The following is a 23,155-nucleotide window of genomic DNA, read 5'->3' as shown; positions in this document are numbered from 1 at the left end:
AACTCCTCTGACTGATAGACAGCCATTTAGCTAAAGCATTGGCACAGAAGTCAGATCAGAGGGAGTTGGTGAAAGATTGGAGATAACAAGGGACGTTGGTTCGGGTTGAATTCTTTTCTAAAATGACACCAGATGGCCCGCACAACAACAAAGCTGACATTCAAGACTGTTTGAGAGCGGGGCGCCTGGGTGGCTCAGTCGGTTGAGCATTCGACTTCGGCTCAGATCATGATCTCACAGCTCGTGAGTTTGAGCCCTGCGTTGGGCTCTGTGCTGACAGCTCAGAGCCTGGAGGCTGTTTCAGATTCCGTGTCTCCCCTCTCTCTCTCTCTCTCTCTCTCTCTCTCTCTCTCTGCCCCTCCCCCATTCACACTCTGTCTCTCTCAAAAATAAATAAACATTTAAAAAAAATTTTTTTTAAATGTTTGAGAGCTACCCTGATTTTACAGGAAGGTAGTAAACTCTGGAGTCAGGTAGTATGGACTCTAACTCAGTTTTGCCACAAGAGTCCTCACCTCCCCAGTTCTTTATAACCTCACCTACTTAAAAAATTTTTTTAACATGTATTTATTTTCAAGAGACAGAGAGAGACAGAGTGCGAGTGGAGGAGGGGCAGAGAGAGAGGCAGGCTCCAGGCTCTGAGCTGTCAGCACAGAGCCTGATGTGGGGCGTGAACTCATGAACCATGAGATCATGACCTGAGCCGAAGTTGGATGCTTAACCGACTGAGCCACCCAGGTGCCCCATCATTTCATCTTTTTAAAAACAAGTGAAGGAGCTCCTGGGTAGCTCAGTTGTTTAAGTGTCCAACTCTTGATTTCAGCTCAGGTCATGATCCCTGGATCATGGACTCATGCCCCGAGTGGGTCCCTTGCTGAGCTTGGAGCCTACTTGGGATGCTCTCTCTCCTCTTTCTCTGCCCCTCCTCCATTCCCCCCAAAATAAATAAATAAGCTTTAAAAAAAAAAAGTGAAGAAAATCAAACAATCATACCTCTTTTGCAAGGCTATTTTGAAGATAAAGGTAATGATTGCTGGAGTGTTCAGCACTGTGTCTGAAATGCAACTTAAAAACAAATTTATTCCCCCTCCCCAAGTTTGTGTAATTCCGGATGGGCATGCTGGCTGTGGAATCACCTTTCCTTAAAATATTAAAGATAATTGATTTACATAGAAATTATTATAGGTGTAAATTCATGTAGGGTGTTTTGGGTGTGGTCCTGCTAGGAGAACGGTCAATTGACCTTCTTCTCATCATTTTCTGAGTGTAATTTGATACTGTTATTAAAGCAACTAGCAATTTTCTGAATTTCTTCAAGTTATTTGGGAGAAAAATAGCAATATCAAAAACAAGAAGTTACCATCTAGCTTAAATATAAAATGTCCTTTCCTCCCATTCCTTTTTTTTTTTTTTTTTTTTTTAAAGAAATTCTGTTCAGGTCTACTCTTGCTTTCCTTCTTAGGAAAGCAATGTCCCTGTACTGGCAACTTTTCCAGCTTTTACTAAACTGGCAGATCAAAGAACATTGGTTGGAATGTGGAGTCTTGGAGGTATCTTTGTTAAAGCGACTCTCTGTGATAAATGGGGCATTTGATTCCTTGTAGAATGTTTCTTAGATATTATAATCAAATCACTTTTTAGAAAAGCTAATTTAATTCATTTCTGTAGGTAGATATACAAGTGAAAATGTGGTGATACCATCATTCATTCATAATTATATCACTATTGCTTTTTTTATTAAAGTTTTTTTTAATGTTTATTTATTTTTGAGAGAGACAGAGACAGAGTATGAGCAGGGGAGGGGCAGAGAGAGAGGGAGACACAGAATCCGAAGCAGGCTCCAGGCTCTGAGCTGTCAGCACAGAGCCCAACGTGGGGCTTGAACTCACAGACTGAGAGATCATGACCTGAGCTGAAGCCAGATGCCCGACTGACTGAGCCACCCAGGCTCCCTATCACTTGCTTTTGAAAGCTTTGACTTGGGAAGTTACTAAAATAGCTGCAGTACATCGTGGCGGTGTGTTTCACTGAACATGTCTGTTGAAATTAACATCACATCCATTCCATAAAGAGTCACGTGGCATAATTATGTGCCGGGCACCCACACCGTCCTTACGGAAGGATAAAGTTAGGGTTCCCCGAGGAGCTTTCAGCAAAATGGAGGAGATTGACACATAAGCATATAAATTATCGTACAATGTGACAAAAACAATAGATACGAACCGCGAACAGAAGTAGAGAAGAAGGTATGATTGACGTCATTTTGGGGTTTGGGAAAGGCTTCCTCTGTGCGATGGCTGAGCTGAGTTTTGGAGGAATATCGCAGAGGAGCACTTCCTGTTCAACCCAATCTGCCCATTTGAACAGCCAGTATTTCATAGTGCTTTCTTGACCATCTGAAGTCGAGGTCATGTACGCTATGGCCTACCCATATCCATAGCTTCAGAAACTTAATATTAACATACTAAATGCAATGAAAAAGGAGGAATAAAAGGAAAGTATATAAAATAGGGCACACTTAAATATGTAAATACTGATACAACTACCTTATGTCACGTGATAAAGTCGTCAAGATTCTTCTATGTGACATCATGGCAAATGCAAAAGCATAAATCTAAACTAATATGGCAGGGCTTGTATTTGCAACTTAAGTGCTGTTAACATCACCATCTGCAATATGAATTTCCAAGAAAGTGGAAAAACTCAAAAAAAATAGTTCCAAACAAAACAAAGTAGAGTCCTCCTTCCACCGACACAGTAATTGCATTATGCAAAATGTTTTTGTGTTTATATAGAGAACGGAGTTAGGTTCCAGGGTCACACAATAATGAACAGTTTTGTTACAGAAATGTCTGGCAGAACATTGAAAAGTTATGTGGGACAGAGTCAGTCTTCACTTTGCAAAGCTGTCCCGTGAATTGCAGCATGGGATTCTGCAAGGTGGCTTCTAAACACTGAATGCCAGTTGTAGCCCCAAATTATTGTGATGACCCCCAAAACAAGACACTTTTGCAAAAAAATGCTCTCTGGGAGATGATACAGCCCCCACTGAGAACCTCTGTCTTAACCCACTGGGCTTAACCATTCAGTCTGTGGTCAGACAGTGTGGGGAGATCTGTACTCTATCAAGGCATCAGGTTCCAATAAATGTTTATTTGAGTACCTACTACATTCCAGACACTGCTCTAAGCACTGGAAAAAAACACTGAGTTAAAATTAATAATAATAATAATAACAATACTATAAAATTCCTATATTTGCAGAGCTGATGCTAATCACTGCTTCTTGTGGCTCTTCCCGAGACCCCTGGGACAAATCTAACATTTTTCCCGATAATGTTTTGAAATGAATCAGTGTTCAACCCCAAATCTGAAAAATCCCTCTGTTCTCTTCCCATCCCAAATTATGCCCAGGCATGTTGTCCAGCAGACTCTAACAGAAGTTTCTCAATAAAACCAAAGAATTCATGAACATACTCTAAGATGGTGATGTAGGGATGCTCCAAATAAGAATATACAAACCCTCCTCCTGCGGTCAAATTCACAAGAAAATATTAAAGATAAAGTCCTAAGGAAGTCCAGGTCTAAAATTATGAGGACATTAAATTTGAAAAGAATTAAAGTGCTCTGTTGCCCTTCTTGTCTTATTGCCCTTTTGCATTCAGAGTTCACAGAAATTAAAATCCAAAAGTTGCCTTCCCCACTTTCTCCTGCCGCTCAAATTACCAGCTGGATAAAGTGCAGGGGCTGGCACTCATTGTAGTCAGAGGCTACCTTCCACCAACTTGTGGGAGCAGTTCCTTCAGCATCTTAAGTAGATGCACCTAGGCTCCACTATCAGAGTTTTAACAGCTGAGAAAACACAAAATCCTTCTGAGCACTTACCTACATCTATAAAACTTAGAGCCTAACTCAAGCTCCAGGTCTATAGGAGTTATGCCAGTTGGTGGGTCCCCTCCTACCCCCAGAATGCAATTTATAGCAGCATGTGATTGTGCAGGCCTTCAGGGCATGGTCCTCAGGGCACCATTTACATCCCAGTCCATATGACGCCCCATCTCCCCTATTGCACGGTACACCTCACCCAACACACTCTGGAGCCACCCTGCAGAAGTCCTCCATGGAGATCCAGCGTTATCAGGGGACAAGGGAGCAGGTGCAGACAATATCAGCTTGGGGTGCACGGGAGTCCGGGAGCCCATGTCAGTTGTCCAGAAGCCACGAGCTATCTATTCAACTCAATTCCAAGAGATCTTCCTGTGGCAGTGACAGCAGCTCGGGGCCAGGCACTGTGTAATCTCTGCCCATCACATTTACTGGTTATCTATTCAGGACCCAAATCAGATCCTAGAACTCCTACAGGAGAAGCCGCAAACTCTCGTGAGACAAATGGAACTTTACAGTCGTGTCCCATGTACCTGCTTAACCCCACGTGCACTGAGCGATTGTTGAGACACGGCTTGCCTTTCACATCTTCTGTGGCCCCCCACACCGTGGTCCATCCAGATGGGATGATGCCCTTCTTCTTCTTTAGGCCCGGAAGGTCTCTACCTACTTTTAAATACTAGTTCAAATGTCTGTCTGAGGTATTTCCTGACTCCATCATGTACTCTAGGACTCATTTTTCTTTATTTTATATAACTGACACGCACACAAATAGATATGTATATTCAGTGTATGGATCTCTCTAATTAGTTAGCATCAGTCAGTAAATTGAATGTATGGAAAGTGCCTTAGACATCCTCATATACATAGGATCTGGCACACAGTATGTAGAATAAAAATGCCGGTACGAGTGTGATAGTAAATGTGGCATCCATTATAACATTTTAACTTGTTTACCAAAAAAGGTACATTACCTAAAACTTGGCAAATCTGCTGTGTTCTAAAATGAGAGGGATCAGATTATCCATCTAAATTTACCAAATTCATGCATAAGTGGGAGAAACAGTGCCACCTAGTGGTAAACTTATTTTAAATTATTTCTATCTTCTATATTCCCAGCATTTTCGAATAATGTCTGTGGTCACGGCTATTCTGAAGTTTATAGCACATCATAGTTGTGTTATAAATTCAATGTTTGGCTATACACACTCATACTTGTTTTGGAAATACCGTGAAGATTATCCAGCTGGAGAAATCTGTTTTCTGGTAACACACTTGAAGAGAATTCAGGTGTCCACTATTTGGACAGGTGTCTGTTGAAGAAGGTTCCTCAAGGCTGGGAGTTGTTCTGGCTGCTGGCGACACCGCAGTGTATGATCAGTCTTCCCACCCATGGGACTTATGTTCTTTTGTTTTATTTTTTTTTAATTTTTTTAAATGTTTATTTCTGAGAGAGAGAGAGAGAGAGAGAGACAGAGTGAGAGCTGGAGAAGGGCAGAGAGAGAGGGAAACGCAGAATGTGAAGCAGGTTCCAGGCTCCGAGCTGTCAGCACAGAGCCTGACGTGGAGCTTGAACCCACAAACTGGGAGATCGTGACCCGAGCCAAAATTGGATGCTTAACTGACTGAGCCACCCAGGCACCCTGGGACTTATGTTCTTATTGGAAGAGAGACCAGGAAAAGTAAATAAGCAACAAATAAGATGCCTTTTGAATAGGAAGATGTTGGGGGCCAGGCAACATTAGATGGGCTGGGTCCTTCTGAGGAGGTGACATTTGAGCTGAGACCATATGACAAGGGGGAGGGGGGTGCCCAATTCCGGAGCTTACAGAGCTTACAGCCTTACAGAGACCCTCCTGGCAGGAGAAGGTATGAGAATAGGGCAGGGAGTGGGGCCCTGGAACAAGCAACCGGCCACTCCAGGTAGGGGCTTGCAGACCCCCATAAAGATGTGGGCTTTCACGTCAGGTGCAGTGGGAACCCACTGGAGCGTTTAAGGTCGAGCAGGAGTGTAATCTGGTTTAAGTCTGCAAACGCTCAGCGGTCAGCTCTGCAGACGGTACTGTGGTTGCTTGGTGGAAACGGATCTCTTAGGAAGATGTTACCATAACCAAGGTGGAGGACGATGATGGTCATAACGGGGAGGAGCCCTCTGGGGTGGATGTTGAAGGCAGAGTGGAAGCGATGTGGGGCAGGAGGGGTGAGAGAAAGGAATCAAGGACGACTAAAGTCTCAGGCCTGAGCAGATTAGTGGTATCAAGAAGACGGGGAGGATAGGTTTGGGAGGGGTGTGTAGTGGAGAGAGGAACCAAAGCATTAATCATTTATTAGACACTTACTGGGTGCCTTTTATGTGCCAGACACTTCTAAAAACTAGGGACAGGGGTGCCTGGGTGGCTCAGTCGGTTAAGTATCCGACTTCGGCTCAGGTCATGATCTTACAGTCAGTGAGTTCGAGCTCCCTGTTCGAGCTCTCTCTCTCTCTGCCTCTCCCCCACTGGCTCACGCTCTCTCAAAATAAATAAAATAAACTTTAAAAACTAGGGACATGGCAGGGCACAGAACAGACAGCAACCTGTGCTTTCGTGAACCTGCATTGTCTTCAGAGTGGAAGACAATCACGTAAGTGATATATGTAGTATGTAAAGATAATGCGCGCTCTAAATAAAGAATCAAACAGGAAGTAAGAAAGGGAATTTGGGGAGAGTTGATATTTTAAGTAGGGTGGTCAGGGAAGGCCTGAGTGAGTCAGTGATACTCGAGTAAAGACGTGAAGGAATGAAGGAGAGCAAACCATATGGGTGTATAGGAGAAGAATGTTCCAGCAGAGGGAACAACAAACTCAACAGCCATGAAGCAGCAGTGTGCTGCAGAGAGAATGACATGGGGACAGTAAGGCGGCAGGGGTGGTGTGGACAGCAGATTCTCTCAGGCCTTAAAGGCCACCGTGTTGGCTTTGGCTTTTATAGTGAGTGACTGGGGAGCAGGTAGGAGAGGTTTTAGCAGTGCCCGGGGCTGACTTAACATTTTAACTGTATCCTCTGGGGGGTGCCTGGCTGGCTCAGTCGGACTCTTGATCCGTGAGACTCTTGATCTCGGGGTTGTGAGTTGGAGCCCCACATTGGGTGTAGCGATTACTTAAATGAATAAGCCAATTTAAAAAATATAAATACATACATACATATGTACAGAACTGAATCCTCTGGCTCACCTATTGAGGACAGGCTAGGTAGGGACAAGAGTGGAACCAGGGAGCCCCACACGGAAGCCACAGTGAGAACCCACGCATGCGATTTCAGGGGCTTGCACCAGAGTGGAAGTGAGAGCCACGCAGGGCAAGACAGCGAGGCGTTTGCTGGCTCTAATGACACGATAGTTTCGAGTCAGGTATTACCTTTGCAGTGAGGAAAGATTTCTAGGCATCATACCAGGTTTTTACTGAAGATCATTATAATTGCACCGACTCCTTAGCAACTGTCCTTAAGCTAAAACTAGCTCTAACAACATCCGTGTAAGATTCTTAATCGTGACCTGTTGTGACTCCGCATCCATGTTAGTGTAAAACTTGCAGCTTCTTGGGGAGTACTGGATAACTAATGAACTATTTTTCTTTTCAGTTGTATGATGGGGATAGTGAAAATGCCAACTTGGCTGGAATGTTTTGTGGCTCCACTGTACCTGCTCCCTTTATCTCTTCTGGCAACTTCCTGACGGTTCAATTTGTCAGTGACCTAACTGTAGAACGACAAGGATTTAATGCTACTTATACCATTGTGGACAGTGAGTAAACTGAGACATTTTTAACTATTATGAAACATATGTATATTTATGTGCTAAAAATAATGCCATGCCTATATGCAAACACAACGTTAATTACCAAACTCAATGTTCATTACCAAACTCAGTGTTAATTCCTATGTAAAGTCCATGTCAGCTTCTAAACACCATGGTAATCACTCTGTGTTTCATCGGTGATACACATTTGGTACAATTCTTAGTCAAGAATATCCTAACTTCTCTATAGAATGATGTAAACAGAGTTCTTTGGGCTGGAAGGATAAGGAAGAGTGAATTTTAAATATTGTGTGTATGAAGAGACATGAGTAAAATTTGTCTTACAAGTTTTTCTTTTTTTCCCCAGTGCCTTGTGGTGGAACATATAACGCAACTTGGACCCCCCAGAGTATTTCGTCACCCAATTCATCAGACCCAGAAATCCCATTTTCCACGTGTACTTGGGTCCTCGAAGCCCCTCCACATCAGCAGGTCAAGATCACTGTGTGGGCGTTACAACTGCACCCACAAGACTGTGACCAGAACTACTTAGAGTTTCAGGACTCACCTGAGGTAATAATTGTAGGATGCAGGACAGTGACATCTAGTGGCCTTTTCACCAGTATTTACGAAACACTTGAAGTAATGAGGGCATAATTAAATTCCCAAACTCACATATACAAAATATACAAAACCATATACAAACCCCTCTATTTAGGTGTTAAGAAACTTGCACTTGGTCTTGTAGGTGAGGAGCTCTCGAACTGCCATGTGCACAAGAAACATCTGGGTGTCCAGATAAAAGTGCATGCCCCAGGGCTCCCCACCTCCCGCTCAGATACTGTTTTCCCTACATAGTGCCCAGGAACCTAAATTTTTGATGCACATCTTCAGTATTCTGCCATTAGTGCTCCAAGGGCCACGCCCAGAGAAACATTTGTGCAGGAAGGGGATCTGTGTGTACGACAAACTGAAGGGGTCCATGCGGAACACGGGGAAGTCAGTTACAAGGCCGTTTGGCACCAGTCCTTTGGGACTATATTCATGGTAATATGAGAGGGAAAAAAGAAAAAGCTGTTTTAGTTAGAGAGAGAGAGAGAGAGAGGGAGAGAGAGGGAGGGAGAGAGAGAGAGAATTGCCCAGATGCCAAGACATTGAGAAGACAGTTGGACATAGATGCATGAATATTCACAGAAGGCCTGAAGATTTGGGTATCATCATTATATGGATCAGTAGCTACAATAATGCGAGTAATGAGATTATTCAGGGAGCATCTGTAAAGTGAGAAGGCATGACCAGATACCTGGGGAGAACCCCCCAGAATACCTGGATTATCTTTTAGCAGTTTGAGAAGCAGCTAATTCACCCCAGCTCATTCCCAGAGTGTCATATTCAACCCCCCGATGGCTGGCAGTTGCAGAGAATCCAATCTATCACTTCCTGAGTCTTCAGGGTCCTCCTCACTATAAATCCAGGGCCCCCTCGTTTACGTATGGATCTTGGTGGGTATAGAAAAATCCAGTCTGGCTGACTCCAATTGGAGAGATCTGAGAAGAGCTGACTTCTGATCAGATACCGTATTTGCTGAATTTTCAGAAGGCAGACAGCGAGACACAGCCTAGGCTCCCACCATGGTCCGCATGCAAGGTTACCATCACTCCCCTGGTAGTGGTTTTCAGAACAAGACTCCTATTCCCTGGTGGTACCCTTCCTAGAGGGTCTTCAAGCCAAGTGGAACAAGGCCCTTTGGTTAAAGCTCTCTCAGTTTCCCACTGTTTCCTGAAGCTGAGACAATGGGGATCAGAGCAGACCACCACCTGGGTGCAGAAAGCCTACTTCCAGTGCACAGGTCAGCTCTGGATCATAACCGCAGCTGGACTGGCTTCGAATAAGACCCTGTATTTATCATGAATGAAGGATGTCCTTTGACTGAAGGAACAAAGGAAAGAACAAAGGGTTTCAGTGTGGGTAGATTGGGAGGAGAGGTAGGAAAGTGACTGATAACTAGGAGAAACTGGAACTCTCACCACGTCTGAGTGGGAAGACATTGGACATTCACGCAAAGGCACCACGTGTGGCAAAGGCACCACGGCCGGCTCTGGCAGGGGCCGCCACGGAGGGTGGAGAGAAAGGCGCTGGTGTGGAGGAATGCAGATTATAGTGCTCAGTGGATCGTCTGTAAAGACATTGAAACCTCCATGAGTTGAGAAAGGAAGAAGGGTGCAGAGGATGGCCAAGAGCTGAGACACCCCAAGTCTTTAATGAGGGAAAGACGCCAGAGGGAAAGTGGCTATGGTGAGAAGGGTCAGAGGAACCTTTGGCCAGAGGTGGAGACCCTCAGGGGAGAGCTGGATCTGGTCCGGGGATAGATGCAGCCTGGAGAACCCCACCCACCGTCCCAGCCCCCCACCACTAGTCCTACTCAAGGAATGGTGGAGGATGGGGAAAGAATGGCCTCCTGCAGCCCCCTGGTGGAGGCTTGGAGACCCAAGCTTCACTCAGGGCCACAAAGTGGAAATGGATGGATGTATACAGGGGGCAGCTATCACTGCAGTGAGAGTTCAGAGGAGGCAGCGAGCAAGGTTAGGGAAGGACCAGTGCAGGGGAGAAACATACATCAGCAACAAGAACTTGTGAGCAGGAGCGGGAAGCGGGCCTGTCAGTAGGCGCCCAAAAGTTAGAGGCCACAAATGTCTCAACTTCGGTGCCAGTGGCTTTTATGGAAGGATGGGTAGGCGCTGGACCCTGTTACCCTACTATCTGGAGAGGAGAGGAGGGCTGCCCGGGTTTTACAAGGGGGAAATGGGGACCTCATTGCAGGCAGGGGCTGCCTCCTGGGATTCACAGTGTGGCCAGAGTGTGGTTGGATGAGTTCAGGGGTGGTGAGCTGGGAGCTAAGGGGAGGAGCGCTGGGTGGGTCTTTTTTTTTTTTCTTTAATTTTTGCTTATTTTTGAGAGAGAGTGGGGTGGGGGGAGGGAGAGAGAGAGCTGGGGAGGGGCAGAGAGAGAGAGGGAGACATAGAATCCGAAGCAGGCTCCCGGCTCTGAGCTCGACGTGGGGCTCAAACCCGTGAACCGTGAGATCATGACCCCAGCTGAAGTCAGACGCTTAACCGACTGAGCCACCCAGGTGCCCCTGGGTTGGTCTCAACGGAGTTCAGGACTATGGGAAAACCCCAGCTCAACCGTGTTAAGCTCAGTCAGCCTGGGTGTGTGCAGAGCCACAGCACAGGCCTTTGGCTGTGAGGCTGCATGAGGGAGAAAGGGTCTTGTCCTTCGTGTCTGTCTCCTGGTTTCAGCAAAAGCTTGGCCTCCTCCTAGCACCCCTCGGGGAGTGTGAGACTTTTGTGGATTCCAAGACCAGTGTGAGCCTGGGTGAAGCAGGATTGGAACACTGTAACTAGTCTCTGTGGGTGAATATTGAGGCCACCCTTTAATGTGCATTCGATTTCTGTTAAGGTCTATTCTCTTTTGAAACTCAATCTAGTGTGATTTGGCTTTCATTTCATTTCAGAGCGATGGAAATCCAGGAATTCAGTTCTGTGGCAGAAATGCTTCGGCTGTACCGACGTTCTATTCTTCTGCGAGTACGGCAATTGTCGTTTTCAAATCCGAAGTTCTCGACAGAAACTCCAGAGTGGGTTTCACGTATCAGATTGCAGGTGAGCCGTGGAACTTTGTCTGTTATTCAGAAAACCTGCCACCATCCCAATTCCTGCTAGAATGGACTCCTGTGAGCAAATGTGGGTCTGTTACCATAAACCATGTCCACAACGAGGTAAGAAATTTTAACTAGAAGCCAGGCCCACGTCCGCAGATGACTAAAGCTGGTTTCTGAGGAGGTAAAGTGAAAATAACACTAATTAAAATGTTTAGAATGCCAGCATATTTTTCAAATCCATGTAGTTAATTTAATTTAAATGTATACAAGTTATTTTATTAATTATCCACTTGGCCACAAATAGAAATCACTGTGTCTTACGAAATTATTTTGTAAAAAACAAAAAACCAAAAAACAACAAGTTTTGAAAGGGCTATTTGACTACAGTAACAATTGAGAAGTTTATTTCCAGGAGAAATTATTTGATGTTCATTTCAAGCTTGATTAAAACTAAAGCCGCTTTTGATTACAACAAACACATAGTGGGGCACCTGGGTGGCTCAGTCGGTTAAGTGTCTGACCCTTGATCTCAGCTCAGGTCTTGATCTCAGGGTCATGAGTTCAAGCCCCATGTTGGGCTCCAAACTGGGTGGGAACCGACCTAAAAACAAACCACAAACAAATAGAAAAGCTTTTGGTGGTTTCACCCAAAATGATAAGGATGAACAATTTACCGATTCTATCAGAATGAGTAACTTATCAAAGGATATAAATAGAAATCTTCATACAAAAGTCAGTCGTGGTTGCAGAGTCTTTGTGCCTAAAAAAAGCCAAAACGTCAACCGACTCCACTTAAATGTGATCAGAAGAGTACAGAGAATTCTAGAAAGTTCATCCTCAAAGGGGAATGCTCATATTTCATATTTCTCATGGGGGCGTTTTACGTTAACGAGACACCACATTGCATCCGCGCTATATGCCGTTACCTCACTTCCTATGACCCCAGTTATCCCAAAGGTGAGAGGGTTGAAATAGCTTTTTTTTCTAAAGTGTGTTCAAATTTAATAATCTTGAATTCTGTCAGGTTGAAAGAACACTAAAAGTTGGGATGCCTACATTAATTGCGATTTTTTTTTTTCTCTAAGGTTGCAACAGAGAGTATAACAAGGCATTTGGCAATCTCAAGAGTCCGGGATGGCCAGATAATTATAACAATAACATGGATTGCACTGTTACTCTCACGGCCCCTCAGAACCACACCATTTCCCTCTTTTTTCATTCATTTGGCATCGAGGACTCAAGTGAATGCACGCACGATTTCTTGGAGGTAATGTACATTTGATCGCATCTAAAGGAACTATTTAAAAGATGGATCACTGAAGATTTTTCCCCTCTTTCTCTGCTACTTCTAATCTTGGATCCCTTACTAGTTCATGATTATTCATTATTCTTCCATCCCATAAATATTTACCAAGCATCCTTCTAGGTACAGGCACCGGAAATCCAGTAGGGAACAAGACACAGGCAGGGCCCCCGAGGCTCAGAGTCCATGGGAAAGACAGATAGGAAAGAGTCAATTCCCTCACACCTGGAAAGGACTAACAGAATCAGCACGGTCAGCAGACCTAATGCAGTTTGGGGAAGAGAAGCTTCCGGGTGGAGGGAGGCGATGTGTGGGTTGAGAGAGAACCATCAAGGACCTGGAGGAAGCAGAGCCATGTTCCTGGGGCAGGGGCTGGCACTTTTGTGATTCTTCAGCAGCACCATGCGAACGCCCTCTGCATTCCTTCTGCCCTGCACCACCTACACTCAGTGAGAAGACCTATTACGTTGTTCACAGGAAGATGAGCCCATTACCAGCACAGACAGCACGTGGAGCACAGCGCCTGTATTTTACCATGAAAACCCCAGAGCTCTCGCGGGTGTTCTTTGCACACTCTTTTGGAAATGTATTCATTCTTAGGGAGCAGACTAAGGTGAAACCTGAGACTTGTATATACAAAATGCTGAATTCCTCCATGAAATGAATTTGAATCTAAATCTTACCCGAAGTTGCTCTAAATGGGCTTTGTTTCATGTAAACAAGAGTCTTCTGTAAGGTTTCCAAGCAGTTTATTTGCTCCTCTACATCTGTTAAGGAGTTTTATTATTCTGGGAAGCTCTCCCCTACAGAATTAATCCAAATCTTTTGTTAATGAACATTCTGTTTTTCTTTGAGAGAGAGAGAGAGAGAGAGAGAGAGTCAGAGCAAGAGCAGGGGAGAGGGGCAGAGAGAAAGAGAATGTTAAGCAGGTTCCATGCTCAGTGTGGAGCTCGACACGGGGCTCGATCCCACTATCCTGGGATCATGACCTGACCCGAAATCAAGCGTCTGACGCTCAACCAACTGAGCCACATAGGTGCCCCTTGCTAATGAATATTCTGCATCTAAAGTGTAGCAAGTGCTGGAAGGAAGCCTACCATACTTGTCATGGAAGGAAATGAGGAGGAGATTAATGTAGCAGGGAGGAAATGAGAGAACTGCAGTATTGTTTGCATCAATCAGGGCATTAAACGCAGACCTTTGTGCCTCACCCACTTCTGTGAAGTGTGAGGCAGAAGCCAGAGGAGGGGATACAGAGAACGGACAGAATAATCCCGTCCGTTCAGAGTAACAGTGCAGCTACCCTGGGTCCACCTCAAGCCTGAGCTGACCGTCAGTGACCGGAGTTAACAGTTGCCATTTTCCTCTGGATGCTGGGACGTGCAGGCTAGCTCTCCAGCACCAGAGGTGGGAACTACTCCTCCTGGCTGCCCTTCCTGTCCCATGGAAGTTGGTTTGAAACTTCCTGTCCAGTAAGCAAAGACAGGAAACTGCAAGTGTGGCCTGTAAAGTGTAGCCAAGTCTGGTTTTTGATGGCAAGACCGTAGCAGGGCTTATCGGCAGCCGTAACAGCAAACCTCCCCATCCCATTGACGTTAACCACGGCAGGAACAGAAACTTCCTGGTGAGGATTCGGACCATGTTACTACCACACAAAAGCCAAGCTCTGGACCACATTTGGAATCTGCTTTTGTTTTTGTTGCTTTCATCCCCCCTTTTCAGGATCGTCTGCAGGCTCAAGGATGTCTCTTGCTCTCATTGTCCCATCCCCCCCTACAGAGATAAATGAATACGATGCTAGTGGGACTTGAGATCGAACTTACGCTCTCACAGCACAGCCTTCTCAAACAGGGCCCAGAGGAAAGAGACCCAAAGGGAAGAATAGAGTGGTAGGGGTGCCTGGGTGGCTCAGTCGGCTGGGTGTTTGACTTCAGCTCAGGTCATGGCCTCATGGTTCCTGAGTTGGAGCCCCGCGTTGGGCTCTCCACTCTCAGTGCAGAGCTCACTTTAGATCCTCTGTCCTCCTCTCTCTCTGCCCCTCTCCCGCTGTGGTCTCTTTCAAAAATAAATAAACATAAAAAAAAAAAAAAGAATAGAGTGGTACCAGATCTGACCTTCCAGCATTCTTGAATATGGCAGCCTTCTCTGAATGCAGGTAGTTCACTGGCTATGCCAACTATGGCAAGGCCACTCAGCAGCATAATCCAAAAAGGACAAAAAGGCACTGTTTTCTCCCACTGGCTACTGCATAGACCTAAAAAGAATCTCGGTTTAGATCAACACCAAGACTAACCATTGTGCCTCTTATGACTTAAGACAGCCAGCAATTAGCCAAATGCTAAACTATGAAATTATAAAGGCAACGGAGGAACTTCCAAGAATTTTGAATACATATGTCAGTAAAATCTCCACTCATACATGTTGAGTTGGTTCCAGCTCTCCATTGCCTGGGTAACATTTCCTTAATACTCCTCAAGAGTCTTCCTCTGAATAGGGAGGCTGTGAATGTGCAGAAGGAACACTGGGAACAGAAGGTGGTCAAGTTCACTGTGATTACCCATTCTCACACACTGACTCATTGCCATTTTTTATATGCCTCTCCTCCAAGCAGTGAATCTAAAAAAACAAAAAACAAAAAAACTATTCAGCTTCGGAATGTTTTTAAAATTACCTAATAGTCAAGTTTTGTAAATTTATTGAGTTGTGTCCTTTTCCTATACAGAAATTCCTTTGGTTTTGGACTTTATTATACGTCCTACATTGATTTTTTTTCATAGCCCCTTCATAGCCAAGCAATTTTCAAAGGGAAAAAAACATACACACGGTATAATGAAAAAAGTACAATAGAAGCGACTGGAAACGGAGCAGGCAATATCCCCCTCCAATCTTTTTGAAATTTCACAGATATTTCTGAATTCAAATGCAAATGGTTTTTGATCTACAAACTGGTTGTTTCTCTCCTTTGCAAGAGAACGTGACTTCTGGGTGTATGTTCAGAAAACTCTTCATTCTTAAGTACACAAAAAGACAAAGCTTTTCCAAAAGAGATTGTCACTCAGATGGTCTCATGTCTCAGTGGATGGCAACAGCAAGTCAGAGAAGGAAGAATAAAATGCTTAAGTATAATAATTAATGGCTCATTTTTCAAGGTAAGAAACGGCAGTGACAGCAGCTCGCCCTTACTGGGCACGTACTGTGGAACCCTGCAGCCAAATCCTATCTTTTCTCAAAACAATGAACTGTACCTACGGTTTAAGAGTGATGGTGCAACTTCCGGTCTTGGATATGAAATTGTCTGGACCTCATCACCCTCTGGTAAGACACTTGCACTTTGTAAGGGAAATTGATGCAAGGGAGGAAAAACTTGGAGGGGGGGGGGGTGGTGTCTCATAAAAAAGGACAATTAAAAGTGACCTTACCTCTTAGCCATCTGTATACTGTATTGTTTTCCAATAAATATAGAGATTTTTGTTAACAATGACAGTACAGATATCCTTTTTAATTCTACTCTCATTATTTCTACATCACATGTTTCTTGTAATATGAAGAGATATAGAAAGGGTACAGATATATGAATATACATACATATAAAGCATAGATATGATATACATTTTTAAATTCCTTTATAAATTCTGATTTTGCCATATTTTTAACTTTCGGTTTGATCATCAAGGTAGTTCTCTGAGAATTAAAAAAAAAAAATGTGTACCTAAAGCCAAATTACTTACACATACTTGGGTGTAAGTAAACAGCTGTGCCTTTGATAGCACCAGTCATTATTCAGCAGTCCCGGGGGTGAAAGTGCATTTTTTCAGGGAAGTCAAGTAACTTCCTGCATGTTTGGTTGGTTGGTTATCAAGTAACTGAAGGAAATTTAAGTCATGTTAATATATTTAACTCAAGAGAGGAGGAATATCTTTATGAGAAGTCCCGTTCAGGTATTTTAAAATATCTAAAAATTTCCAAGTAAGAACGATAAAAGTGACTTAAATATACTGAGGGACAAGAAATAACTTAAATCTTGGCAGCTAAAGATGCTTACAGATGATCTCCGATGCCCTGATTTTGCAGCGGAGGAAATAAAAATGAGGTTAATGAGTTTTCCAGAATGCACAGCAAGATTTTGGCAAAAGCAAGACCAAACCTCCAGGGGTCAGACACCCAGCCCAGCGCTATTTAATCTTACCATGAGGTTTCTTTCTGTTCAGTGGGATATCTGGGTGCCCAGGGTATCTGGTCTAAATAATGACAGCATTTGCAAATTAACACCAATACTTACGGGGCTCTGTTTTTGAGTATGTCAATCTCGGTACTGTCAGTTATAAGCCCAGGAAAGTCATTTTACAATTAAATAATTATTGTCAAACCTACAAGGATACAGTCTTTCGGGTCAGCCCTGGAATTCCACTTTTAATTTTACTTCACTCCCGTCATTACCATCAACTTGCTGCATATGGAGAGCCCTACGCCATCAAAAGTACACAACAACTTTAATTACTCTCGCCTACAGCTATTTTATCAAGTTCTTTGTTTTCCCAACCCACTGTTTTCAAAGAAAGGACTGAGAGGAAGTGGTCCCAAGTCATGATACACAGGGAACAGAATACATGGTAGGGGTGGGGGAAGGTGGGATGAGGTGGTGTTGAGGCAGTGGGAGGGATATAGCCCACAGAAGGAACTGGAAAGGGCTTTCTGCCACCTCTGTTCTTGCAGAGTGCCTCAGCACCTTGAGAAAATTGCAACTGTCTTCCTGCCTCACAAGGAGATGGTTTCCACTTTGTTGAATATAACGGCCTGTGTTGGTTTCCTTGTAGGCTGTGGTGGAACTCTTTACGGACACAGTGGCTCCTTCACCAGCCCTGGCTACCCGGGAACTTACCCAAACAACACTCACTGTGAATGGACCATCATTGCTCCTGCTGGCAGACCTGTCACGGTCAGCTTTTACTTTGTCAGCATTGATGATCCCGGAGACTGTGTCCAGAACTACCTCATACTCTACAATGGACCGGATGCTAATTCTCCATCCTCTGGACCATATTGTGGGGCAGTGAGTAAAACAAACATTTTAAAATTCCCAGTTATTATTTTTAAATGATAACTTACTGTACACTTCTTAAAGGCAGACACATGCAAAGTACAAAGCACAAGCCTTTTGCAAGTTTCAGCAGTTTCCAGATTTTCCTTTCTATTTGGGGAGCACGAGTGCCACCTAGTGGGCACTGCATTAAATTAATAGTAATAGTTCCCAGACTCCGCTGCATCAGAATCGCTTTGGGCAGCCACATAGGGGTCCAGACTTCCAGTGCCGGCTCCCATCCACTGAACCAGAATTTCTAGGACAGGGGCTGTTGTACATTGTTTCTTAAAAGCTCCATACGTGTTTTCAATGCACTTCCCAGGGTTGAATACCCATATTGTTTTCTCCATGAGTACAACTACAGACCATTTGGACACCTGACTCCATTTTATCTACTTCTTGTTGAAAATCGTAGGAATTCTTTGAAGAAATAGAGATATTGAAAATGGGTCTAGTAACTAGTAGTTGTTCCTGTAAAGTTCTGGTGTGATAGATCTCCCTTAAACGTCAAGATAGGATTCTGACAGGGACTCAATTTTGCTTGTGTCTGTCCTCGCCACCTTCTCGTTTTATGTGAAAGTAGATACGGAGCTTTCCAGTAAGGGAAATGTGACCACAGTAGAGAGAATATCAGTTCTTGCCATTCTGCTCTTTATTTATTAGCCTTGCTAATTAATAAGGCAGTGAACTACAGCAGCTAAAAATCTAAAGAGTTGTTTGGTTTTTCTAAATTGAGATGCAATTGATATATAACGCATTAGTTTCAGGTGTACGACACGAATTTTGTGTGTGTGTGTGTGTGTGACCAGAACTTTTAAGCTCTACTCTCTTAGCAACATTCAAATAGACACTACATTCCCAGGGCTTACTTATAACTGGGAGTTTGTACCTTTTGACAACCTTCATCCATTTCACCAATCTCCCACCTCCCGCCTCTAGCCACCACCGGTTTGTTCTCTATGTCTGAGAATTTGGTTTTTTGTTTTCATTTCATTTCGTTTTTTTAGATTCCACAAATAAGTGAGATCACGTAGTATTTACCTTTCTCTTTCTAATTTATATCACTTAGTATAATGACCTCAAGGACCTTCCGTGTTGTCACAAACAGCAGGATTCCCTTCAATTTGTGGCTGGATAATACTCCCTTATCAGCACATTATAAATATACAAATATATAATATTATAAATATAGATCCTATATATTTATCCATTCGTCCATTGATGGACAGTTAAATTGCTTCCACATCTTGGCTATCATAAATAATGCTGTGATGAACACAGGGGTGCAGATATCTTTTCAAGTTGGTGTTTTTGTTTTTTTCTGGATAAATTCCCAGAAGTAGAATTGCTGGGTCACGTGGTAGTCCTGTTCTAAATTTTTTGAGGAATCTCCATACTGCCTTCCACAGTGGCCGCACCAATTTGCATTCCCACCAACAGTGCACGAGGGTTCCCTTTTCCCCACGTCCTTGCCAACGCTTGTTATTTCGTGTCTTTTTTATGTTAGGCATTCTAACAGGTATGAAGGGATATCTCATTGTGGTTTTGATTTGCATTTTTCTGATGATTAGTGATTTTGAGCATCTTTTCACGTACTTGTTGGCCATCTGTATTCTTTGGAAAAATGACTATTCAGGTCCTATGTCCATTTTTTAAATCGGATTGTTTGTTTTTGCTATTGAGTTGAGTTCTTTATATATTTTGATTGTTTTTTAATTCTTTATGTATTTTGGATGTTAACCCCTTATCAGATACATAATTTGCAAATATTTTCTCCCATTCAGTAGATTGCCTTTTTATTTTGTTGATGGCTTCCTTTGCAGTGCAGAAGCTTTTTAATTTGATGTAGATCCTTTTGTTTATATTTGCTTTTGGTATCACATCCAAAAAATCATTGCCAAAAACCGATGTCAAGAAGCTTACTGCTTATGTGTTCTTCTAGGAGTTTCATGGTCTCTGGTCTTTAATTCATTTGGAGTTGATTTTTATGTGTGGTGTAGTTTCGTTCTATCGTATGCGAATATCCATGTTTCACGGCGCCATTTATTGAAGACAGAAAGGTTATGAAAATAAACCCTAAAAGGAAACTGTAGATGTTAACAGGGGAGAGTTGTACACTTTACTGATATGATTGTTTTAGTTGGAAGAATAAGTATGTGTTTCCGTCAGAAAAATTAAAATTTTAGTACGAAGTTGGATTGGAAATTCAACTTTTATGACAATTTTATTGAGGTATAATTCACGTACCATAGAACCCATCTACTTAAAGTGTACATTCAATTGTTTTCAGTAGATTTAGAGTTATGTAGTTCAGAGTTGTCACCACAAACAATTTTAGAACATTTCCTTTCTCCCAAAAGAAACCCTGTATCCACTACCAGCTAATCTCCATTTCCCTTTGATCCTCACCTCCCACCACCAATATTCTTTTTGGAGGCATCCATATTACTTCTTAGCAAGATTCCTTCTAGAAAAATATGCAGGTTTATGTAAATGCAACAAAATTTCTTTATGTAGTACTTTCTTCCTAGGCTAACGTTTCCAGAAAGATGCTCAAATGTGCAAAACGTGTAATTGGTTCTTTTTTTTTTTTTTTTTCCAATCTTAGGACACGAACATAGCTCCCTTTGTGGCCTCCTCACATTGGGTCTTCGTAAAATTTCATGCAGAGTATGCACTGCGGCCATCAGCCATCCGGTTAACTTGGGACAGCTAACTATGTGACACGGTGTGGTGGCTGTACTGCAGGGGCCTCGGGCGTGAGCACAAATCTGCCATCCTGATGCGGGACTCTGCCTCTGCCACTGGGAATAATCTGAATTTTGTTTTCACCAACGTATGTGTGGAATCAATATGCATACATTATATTTTTGTTTTAATATAGAATGTAGCTTCATTAGCCTTGGCTGTGCTTGTCACCCTTCCTTCTAACACTTTGAGCCGAAAAGTTCCTAAAATCCCTTATAAAGTGGGAAATGATTATGGCAAACGTGACGGAAACTGTCAAAAGTTAATGATAAAACAGGAGTATGATTTTCGCTGTGAATGTCAAATGAGGGGTAATAAACAGTAATGAATTGTACGTGATGATGCTGCACTCATTTTTAACTCATTAGCATTTAGTCCTTCACTAGCAGGTGTAGGTTTTCAAGTTGAATTTTTACATGTGGATGAAGTACGCAGATCCTTCAGAATACGAACTATGGAGCCATGCTGCCTGCATTGACCGTTAGCCCTCCTTGCTGAAGCTTCCTTAACTTCTCTGATCTTTCATTTACTATGTCCCACCATTGTCCATTTCTAGCTTACCAGCACTGTATGTAAAGTCCTACATAGCTTAACAACGCTTTTGTAAAGTTTTCTGCTGCCTTTAACCAAACATGTTATGCTAAATATGCAAAGTTAAGTCTTCGTAACAACATGGGACAAAGTGAAAGGAAGACGCTGTGGAATGTGTGACTTCATCCTACTCGGATACTCAAGTGCCAGAAAAATTGCTTCTGCACAGAGTACAGAGCCACATGAATAAAACATTCTCACCTTTACAATTCCCGCTTCCTTGAACTCTGTGTTATGGGTAGATACATGACTTTCACAGACGACCTGTTATTGGCCAGAGCCGTGAATGCACCGAACGGAACCATCCAATCCACAGGGTCCCGACGAGCCGGGGCAATGGACAAAAACTCAAGATGAAGTTCCGTAGGGGGAGATACAACATTTTGCTCTTTTACCTGAAAATGAATCACAAAGGTACAGGATATAGAGAAATTTGACACTAACATGTGAAAGGACGAGAATTTTATCTGAAGGCAAGACAAACATATGCAGCTGTCAGACAGTAAAAGGATTTGATCTCAGGTCGTGTCATGAGAGTAATGGTATCCACAAGAGTTATGCACAGAGAGATGCACTTTCCCAGGAGGTACATTAAAATATCCAGGAGGCACAAAGGTTTCAAGAAAACGTAGGCAATATTATTGTGTAATTTTTTTAATGTTTATTTATTTTTGAGCGAGAGACAGAGAGAGAGAGCGAGAGAGAGCGAGCAGGGGAGAGGCAGAGAGAGACAGGGACACAGAATCCAAAGCAGGCTCCAGGCTCTGAGCTGTCAGCACAGAACCCAAAGTGGGGCTCTAATCCGCAAACTCTGAGATTGTGACCTGAGCCAAAGTCAGATGCTTACCCGACTGAGCCACCCAGGCACCCCATCTTTTTCTTTTAATCCGAATTGTTTTGGCTATGTAGAATCTTTTCTAGGGACTAATCTGGGGATTGTTTTTGTATTTTTATGAAAAATGAGTTCTGAATTTTTATTGGGATTGCTTTGAATCTGTAGATCGCTTTGGGTAATACGGATGTTTTCACAATATTAATTCTTCCAACCCAAGAACATGTGATATCTTTACACTTATTTGCGTCTTGTTCAATCTCTTTATCATTGTCTTACAGTTTTCAATGTACAGGTCTTTCACCTCCTTGGTTAAATTTATTCCTAAGTGTCTTTTTTTATTGTTTTTGATGCAGTTGTAATTGGGATTGCTTTTTCACTCTCTCAGATAGTTTGTTGTTAGTGAATAGAAATGCAACTGATTTCTGTATGTTGATTTTGCATCCTGCTCCTTTACTGAATTCACTAATTAGTTCTAACAGTTTGTTTTCTTTGTAGAATCTTTAGGGTTTTTTATATGTAAGATCACATCATCTCCCATTAATAAGATGCATCTAATTTCCGCTGGTTCTGTTTTAATTCACTTATTTATCCATACTTATTGAACATTTACTACGTGACATATACTAAGAACAACCAGGGATAAAGTAGTGAACAAGACAGCCATACATACAACTGATGTCCTCCTACTTCAAAAACCCCATTACCCACGTCCATCTTGTCTGGTTTCCTGAGCCTGTCCTGAGGCAAAATTTTTAATTTCCTTAGCTGGTGAAACTTCTATTAAGCCACCTTCCCAGATCTGGTGGTCAAGTGATAACTTTCTGGCTCCCAAACTGCGTGATCACGGAGCTCCATCGGGAGCGATCAGCCCTGCACAGAGCTAACAATCAACAAGTTCACACTGGTGCAGGCCTCCTGGTTGTTAATACCGAGATACACCCAAATGCTGCTTGCAGGCCATAGAGCGGAATCCAAAAAACTATAACATAAAATGAATGAGTTTGAGGGATGGGTGAGGGGAGGTCTTACTTGGAAGTTAATGGAACATGATAGTCCGCGTGGGTCTGAAGGAATACAAGCAAGTACAAATGTAAAGCAAGGGAAAGTACTACTGTTCACAACTGATCACACACCGAACTGACAAAGTCTCATGGTTACCTTCTGACCCCATCCCACTCTAGGTGACATTGGGAACTTGAGAAGAGCAGGGCGGGGACAAGAGACAAACTCCAGTACCTACCTCGCCCCTCCGGCCTCCCCAGGATCCAGCAAACAAAAG

General features: G+C 43.1%; 1 protein-coding gene across 2 annotated transcripts in view; it reads left to right on the top strand.

The window, feature by feature from the left end:
• CUBN (cubilin) overlaps window positions 1–21,250 on the top strand; it is a 283,940-nt gene extending 262,690 nt beyond the window's left edge. For both annotated transcript variants that reach the window (XM_045463384.1, XM_045463382.1), the window contains 7 exons: window positions 7,502–7,664; window positions 8,026–8,231; window positions 11,173–11,320; window positions 12,405–12,586; window positions 15,772–15,937; window positions 17,437–17,672; window positions 20,311–21,250. In XM_045463384.1, the coding sequence (XP_045319340.1) occupies window positions 7,502–7,664; window positions 8,026–8,231; window positions 11,173–11,320; window positions 12,405–12,586; window positions 15,772–15,937; window positions 17,437–17,672; window positions 20,311–20,418 (1,209 nt within the window). In that variant the 3' untranslated portion in view covers window positions 20,419–21,250. The remainder of the gene's footprint in view (window positions 1–7,501; window positions 7,665–8,025; window positions 8,232–11,172; window positions 11,321–12,404; window positions 12,587–15,771; window positions 15,938–17,436; window positions 17,673–20,310) is intronic.
• Window positions 21,251–23,155: the final 1,905 nt, after the last annotated feature.

This window comes from Leopardus geoffroyi, chromosome B4 (assembly GCF_018350155.1).
Source record: "Leopardus geoffroyi isolate Oge1 chromosome B4, O.geoffroyi_Oge1_pat1.0, whole genome shotgun sequence".
In the NCBI taxonomy this organism is placed as follows: domain Eukaryota; kingdom Metazoa; phylum Chordata; class Mammalia; order Carnivora; family Felidae; genus Leopardus; species Leopardus geoffroyi.
The sequence above is the reverse complement of the archived record's forward strand: the minus strand, read 5'-3'. Positions and strand labels throughout refer to the sequence as shown.